The sequence below is a fragment of the Camelina sativa genome, chromosome 15, assembly GCF_000633955.1.
Source record: "Camelina sativa cultivar DH55 chromosome 15, Cs, whole genome shotgun sequence".
In the NCBI taxonomy this organism is placed as follows: Eukaryota; Viridiplantae; Streptophyta; class Magnoliopsida; order Brassicales; family Brassicaceae; genus Camelina; species Camelina sativa.
In genome coordinates, this window is record NC_025699.1 from 10,063,548 (window position 1) to 10,070,919 (window position 7,372).

General features: G+C 33.2%; 1 protein-coding gene and 1 long non-coding RNA gene across 5 annotated transcripts in view; both read right to left on the reverse strand.

Moving 5' to 3' along the window:
- Positions 1 to 1,205, reverse strand: part of LOC104746299 (polyadenylate-binding protein RBP47B-like) — a 3,860-nt gene extending 2,655 nt beyond the window's left edge. For 2 of the 4 annotated variants that reach the window (XM_019237157.1, XM_019237155.1), the window contains exons 1-2: positions 506 to 1,204; positions 8 to 62 (exon numbers count right to left, since the gene is read on the reverse strand). In XM_019237157.1, the coding sequence (XP_019092702.1) occupies positions 8 to 62; positions 506 to 919 (469 nt within the window). In that variant the 5' untranslated portion in view covers positions 920 to 1,204. Of the gene's footprint in view, positions 1 to 7; positions 63 to 505 lie in introns of all 4 variants that reach the window. The other 2 variants (XM_019237156.1, XM_010467744.2) reach the window with 2 other exon arrangements.
- On the reverse strand, positions 6,758 to 7,372 carry LOC104746300. Its single transcript, XR_760846.1, has 2 exons — positions 7,313 to 7,372; positions 6,758 to 7,032 (listed from the first exon to the last, which is right to left on the reverse strand). It is a non-coding gene; the product is annotated as an uncharacterized LOC104746300 (long non-coding RNA).

The following is a 7,372-nucleotide window of genomic DNA, read 5'->3' on the forward strand; positions in this document are numbered from 1 at the left end:
ACAAAACCATACCCTTCTGACTGAGAAGTGAGCTTGTTACGTATAACTTTCACAGAAGAAACCTGCCCAAACAAGAAACATCAGAGAAGAGAAAGAACAAAACAGAGCAATATGTATGTATGTATAATTGTACATAAGTTAGTCAGTTCATGTAAAGTGAAAAAATCTTATGCAATTATTCTCTTTCTTTACGTACTTTTATGTATAAGGTGCTTTTATTTTGTCTTACCAGAAAAGTTTTAACTAAACGTGGCAACGTACAAGAGTACTTTTTTTGATTGCCTAACGAAAACAGAACTTGTCCTGTCCTTTTCAGGTCAATGCTGTTCTCCATTACCCTATTTGTTTCTACGTATATTCAATAATCCATTGGATCTAATCTAATCCAATTAAGTACTTTTAATAATTACGAGTTGGCTTGACAATGAATCAAAACACAAGAACATGTCAAAGATTTGCAAATCGAAAACAGAGTAGGGATAAGCTCAGAGACAGGATAAAGTACCTCGCCGGTGTGGGAGAAGCAAGAATGGAGATAAGTCTCATCCATCCAATGAAGAAGATCACCGATCCAAAGAGTCTTGACATCGTCACCAGATCCACGGTCAAGAGACTTGTGTTGATGATGCTGTATATAAGAGCCGTATTGGTGAAGCTGAGGATGGTGGTGGTGATGCTGCTGCTGATAAGGACCTTGGTTATAAGGAACGTATTGGTGAGGATACATCATCATCTGTTGTTGCTGCATCATCATCATAGCAGCCCCGGGATACTGCATGGCCGCCGCAGCCGCCATCCACTGTTGCTGTTGTTGTTGCTGCGGTTGTTGTTGCCACTGCTGTGGTGGAGGAGGAGTGGTGGTTTGTTGCGTGGATCCGGAAGTTGCCAACGTTGAATCTGAGCCGTTGGTCGTCTGCATCTTGGTTAAAAATGTTCTTGAAATAAAATAAACCCGATCCGATCTGATCTTTTTGAGTTCTTGGATTCAAAAACTTCAAGAATCTTTCTTATTCTTCTTCTTGTTCTTGTCTCTCTCTCAATAGAATGAATACTTTCTTTCGTTCCAAGAAGTGCGTGAAGAAAGTGAGCTCGTTGAGCTCTATGCAAATGGCGGAGAGAGAGAGATTTGGTCTTAAAGGGAGGCGGAGAGAGAGAGAGAGAGTAGTGAAATCAAATGGGTTTAAAGAAGGACAAAGGCTGAAGGAAACTATGGGTCATTCTTGGGGGAAGTAGCCGAAACGTGGGGCCCATTTTCGTGCTTAAGCCGTGTTGTTTTTTCAAATCGGACGGCTCTGATTTCACCGCACTTTTGTGCCACTTACTACATTTTTTAATTTGTCCTATGGTTTTTTAAAATCTAAAAACTGATTGATTAATTAATCAGAGTTTTTACGAGGATAAGGATTGGTGGGTAAAAAGAAAATAAAATTTCCATATTTACTTTATTTAACCGTTTTGTACTGTGAAGAAAGAGTCAGCTTGTGTTTGTTGTACTTGTACGTAACGTAAGAGCAGAATAAATACAGTCAGTACAGCTGTGTATTCCGCAAATTATTTATATGTTGTATTTACTATATACTAAACGAAAATTACATACTAGCTTTGTGACAATTTTAATTAAAATTTGGGCTGCTATCATATATTGTAGTTTATTTTAACATTTTAAAGTCTAGACAATGAGTATCCACATTTAAATCAACACTAAATTAGTATTTTAGTGTTCTTTGGAATATATAATTGGCTTTCATAATTTTTTTTTTTTTGTAAATAAAATGATAATATATATGTAAAGGCTTGCATAACGCAATTACTCATCATCTTCTTTATTAAATTGTGTTGATAGTAGTAGCAAACGAGGCAAAATATTATTATTAGCTTACGGACAAAAAGAAATGAAAATTTTTGAAGTACTTTATTTTATTTTATTTCTTTCTGAATATAGCATTAACTTTTTCTTACATGGGCTGTAATTAAGACTTCCGCATTACTAATTTAAAACAGAAGCCTCAGTTAGTCCAGATTCTCTTACCATATCAAGTTCGGTGGGCACGTCTATCAGAACAGCAGTCATACCTTCCACGTTCTCGGCGAAAACAGCGTTTGTATTTAGAGGAGGTTCGTTGTTTTGGATTTCTTCAATGTTATTTCTACAGACTGGACAAGTAGAGTTCAACTGAAACCATGTGTCTATACAACCAACATGAAAACAATGATTACATCTGGGCAAAACCCTGATTTCATCTCCGTCTGTGAATTCGGAGAGACAAACGACACATTCAACGTTTTCTTTGAAATTACAAGAATTAAACTTGAAAAGTACGATGGGAATTGATCGGAAAAAGGAAGAGTTTATTCTTGAAATTTCTATGCCATGTAAAGTAGTACCAGGATGGGTATGATGATCATTATCGCTGTTTTCGCAACATGCAATATAAAAACGGAATACACAAGAAGCCACAATCAGAATAGCGAGGATCATGAGATATTGTTCAATTTCATTAGCCTCTTTGTTCATTTTTTTTTTTTAAAGAAGACTGGTATGAATTTAATTTCTCAAATCTCAAATAATCTCAGATAATATAAAACTATTTTTTTTTGTTAACAACTTAGTATTAAATAAAGTCGGGTCAAAATATTTAAGTATCATTTACATACATAACATATTGCGGTTTTATACAATTGATCAGTGCAAGCTGCTTCTTTTTATTGACAAGATAAGTGTAACCAAAATCCAATCTTTTATCCTATAAATCACATATCACCTGGCCAATGATTCTGCCACATAGGATTATACTTTAAAAAGGTATTTTGTAGCTCTCGATAGGCGACGCTTCCAAACTACTTCTCTCCGGCAAACACTTTTTCGAACTGTTTACTGGCCGGCTGGCGTCAACTTTACTGACGTCGGTCGGTGGTTCCCCTTTGTTTATAGTTTCAGCTTTCTGTTTTATCTAATAAATCCTTAATAATTTGGCCAATAATTTCTGCAAGTTTATTGGATTTCTTATTTCAATTCTTCATAACTTTCCTCTCCTTTGGGATGAGATTCATTCCGACAACAACCCGACGAGTTCTTCGGTGGTGTGTCAATGCCTTTACGCTGAAAGTTTCTTCAAGCAGTTTTCTTTGTTCGTTGATTGAAATCGATCTTCCTCTGCTTTGTCTCAAGTTGATTTTCAATCTGGGATCTGGGATCTTGGCAACTCAAATGTTAGATTGGATGATGGTGACAATAATACTCTATCATATCTTATCGGTAAACATATTCTCCATCTATGTTCAACAGTTATAGGCCTCTTACTTTCACTCTTAAAGGCGTGGAGTTTCAACATTGATGATTTTTCATTCTGGTACTCAAGAAACTTTGCTCTGGTAGTTGGTTTTTTTTTTGGATGGATTTATCAGATTTCTCAAATCATAGAAACAATATTCCATCTCATGTGCTTGGTGTGTATGTTGGTGATTCATCATTATATATTGTGAAACATATTTTCAAGAATGATTCGGTGGTCTTGGAGTTCAAAGTCATCTACAGGAACCATTCATTTATGGCTATTGAAGAATATCAACAAAAGAATCAAGATTATGGATATATCATGGGTGATATTTACAACCAAAATAGCACAATCGCCTGAGATGGAGATGGAAATGTTTATGTGGTTAGCGATGTAACTGATGGATCGCAACCTTTTGATTTTCAAAAAAAAAGTCTTGGTGTTACAGAAAGATAGCCCAACAAGAAGATCAACATAAACTAACGACGAAGACGATGAAGAAAAATAATAGACTGATTAATCTGTTAGCGTGTAAGGCTTATCTACAATAGAAAGCAACATATTTTTTCACTCTCTCGTTTATTTCATTATACTTAGATCTTGGTTGTATGATATGCGAAGCTTCATATTGTTTTTCTATTCATCTTTGTTATAAAACCAATCCCACTAAGACTTGTGACTAACTCCCTTTTTTCTAGCAACATTCAATACTAAGAATATCTCCAATCCATCTCTAAATTTTTCCTCTATAAATATAGAAAAATATAGCAATCTATTTTAGAGACAAATTTTTTTCAATCTATTTCTATTCTTAGCTCTAAAATAAAGATTGCTATATAAGTTATCACATTGGTTTTGGATTCGCATGACCTGCCGAATCATCTTTGCCGTTATTGCTGTAATAGGTGGGACAGAGATCGAAAAAGAGTAAAAGAGAAGAAAAGAAAATATTGGTCTTATAAATTACGAAGTCAAGTGTTATTATCTTTATAATCAGTTTTTCTTTTTTAACATCTTCAATCTTTATTGATATAAAATCGATATTACAAATGTATCAATGATCATACAACATGAAGCTTCGCATATTTTTTTTTTTGTCAGCAAAGCAGAAAAGAAAAAGATGAATAGAAAAACAACAAGATATATTTTTGAAGAAATTGATCCATGTGTCAATTAGAATCAAGAAAAGAACGGTGACAAATATTTTATTTTTATATAATAAAATAGCTTTTGCTTTTTAAAATTATATTTAAGTATTTTTATTTTAATCTTTCATTGTTACATATATACTTTACTTGGCTCATAAATCACAGCATTTTATAAGTATATGTCAAGAAAACGACAATATAATAAACTGAAAAGTGAGAAAGAAAAGAAAAAACATTAATTATCTATGTCTATTTCATGTTTGATGTTTTATATTTTGATCTTAAAACTACTTTGTTCCCGTACGGGTCTAATACTAGTTTCATTATAACTAATAACATAATAAATTCTACAATCGATAGATTAAACAAAGTATTAGGCTTTCAAAACGGATTGTTTTACTCACTCTTCCAGATCGCTTGATTTATAAACTATTTTTGTAAATTCTTTTTCTTTTATTTGGGTAATCAAATTATGAAATAATATTTTAGTTAACACTGTGATTTATAAATATTTTTTAAAAAAATATTGGGCCTGAAACAAAGATCAAAGCCCAAATCTCTGAATTGCTCTCATAACATATTTTATATATTCTTTGATACTCTTTAACAAATTGGATATATTGAATAAGTTTGTGTAATAATTAACGTACTTGCCCCAAGATCCATGAGCGGCTGAAGCATTTTGTTGAAAGTTTTGAGGTCACTATAAATGTAGACCAATTTGCGATTCGTTAAACAGTAAAATTATAGAGAGAAAGGTTCTAATTGATCAAATTGTTTACAACAACAATATATAATTTCAGTCACGCATGACTCGAGCGTGTACTTCGTGATTTGACTATTATACCAGTTATTTACTTCCATTTTTACATCTTTTGTTTTTACTTTAAAACGTGGTTCAAATTAGGAGAAGAGCAACAAACTAAATTTATTTTTACATCGCAAGACTGATTCTTCTTTTACGGTTTTACCCATGCTTCCACTAGACACCTATTTGTCTTTTACTCACACAGAGGAAAAATTTATGTCCTTTAGTCTCTCTACACCCAATTCGTTCTGACACAAATACAAATGTATAGAGTATAGTGTTCATGTTTTGTGTGAGTCCAATATAATGATGTATGCAAAAAGTTTTAGTAATATACACATGTAAGCACTAGTATTAAATTAGATGTGGGTTCACATGTTCATATGTTTACACGTGTGATATTTCAATTCACTTATAGTATATAATTTGTGTAGTTTTTAAAAATAGAGTAGTAGTACATGATTATCTGGTTACGTCACAAAGGAGACATGTGGACGTAGAAATTGGCGGTTGCATTTGCATGATCCCGTCTCTGTATGTTCACGTCCATGTGGACTGATTTGTAAGGAAGATACGATTTGATATGTTTTTAACCTTTAACGATCGATCGTTTCCGGCTTTTATTTTTTTTAACCCATATGATGTTGTCTCTTTTTATGTTTTAATGTTTTTAGCATCGATTTGTTTCTCTTCGAAAGTTGGAAATCGAGATTAATTGTACAATTTTAATTAAATTAGTTAAAAAAAAAAAAAAACATTTGAGAACAGAGGCACGTGCATGTGTCTGTCTGCTCGCTCGGTAGAATAAAGAAGCCTCAAATGATTATTTCCTAATCCCTTCTCGTACCACCAAAAAGTTTAATACACAAATATATTAATCTTCTATGTAAATCATTTTTAATTACACAATTTTTGGAAATCAATCATAGATGATGTTTTGTTACAATAAGGACTGTGTTTTTGGTATTTTTCTTAGTGGTCGACCAAGTGTTTAGAGGTGATGAAAGGATCCAAAACAACAACAAAAAAACAGAGGAATATTCCGAAATAAATAAAAGAATATTATAAACGAGGGGAGAAAATGTTAATATACATTTGTAGGATTGGCAGTTTGTAGAGAAGTACACAGACCCAACTGTGTACCGTCATGTCATGGGTACCTCCCTTTCCTCTTTTCTCCAGTTTTTCCCTTTTTTAAAATAAAGGAATCAGTTTTTTTGGTTTCAGATATTATTGTAAAATTTTGGGTACTATGATACCTGAAACTATGAAACATTTAAAAAGCATATACACAAAATTGCAAATGTAAGAACAAGAATGATAAGAGACAAGAAAACAATACTAACAATTTGGGTAAGATAAAAATAATTGTAGTAATAAGCATCCAATGTTTGTTTTATAGAATCCAAACAAGAGGTACCTTTCCATATTCATGCACTAGACTCTCATCAAACTCTGCCTAAACCATTTCATCTGATTTTTTAAAAAAACAGAAACATAACAAATCCATGGAAAAAGCACCGTAATTAACTAATCAAGATCCGATATTTCATTATAAAGGTTGTATCTTTTTTGTTTTTTTGTTTGTTTGTACGAGCTACTAATTAACATAGGTTTTAAAAGAGAGATCAGAGCTGTACACAAGTGGAATTATGTAAACGAAGAAACAAAAAAAAAAATGTCCTGCAGCTTCAGCTTCAGCTTCTTCCTTCGGATGTTAATCATCATCATGGGTTAAAGTAGACGATCCCACTTGTAGCGACCTTGAAGCGGTTCGTCATTGACAATATCGAAGTTGTACCTGTGCCCAAAAAAAAAGTGTCTCTGTTCGTTACGATTCTGATTCTTTCTCTCTCTCTCTCTCTCTCTCTCTCTCTCTCTCTCTCTCACAACACAACACAACACAATACACACACACAGAGGATATATGCTAAACTACGCGTCGGTTAATCTTTTTATCATGCGCACGCAGACATTTTTACATTATCTCCTCTCCTCTCCTCCATGTACGGACTCTCATAAAAAAAGCAAACACACGTGAAGAAGAAGAAGATGAACAGATTGTAAAAAAATGGAATCACTTTTCTATGAATTGCTTCTTCTTATCCTCTGCTTCATTCTCTAGCTCCGAGAAAAAACCC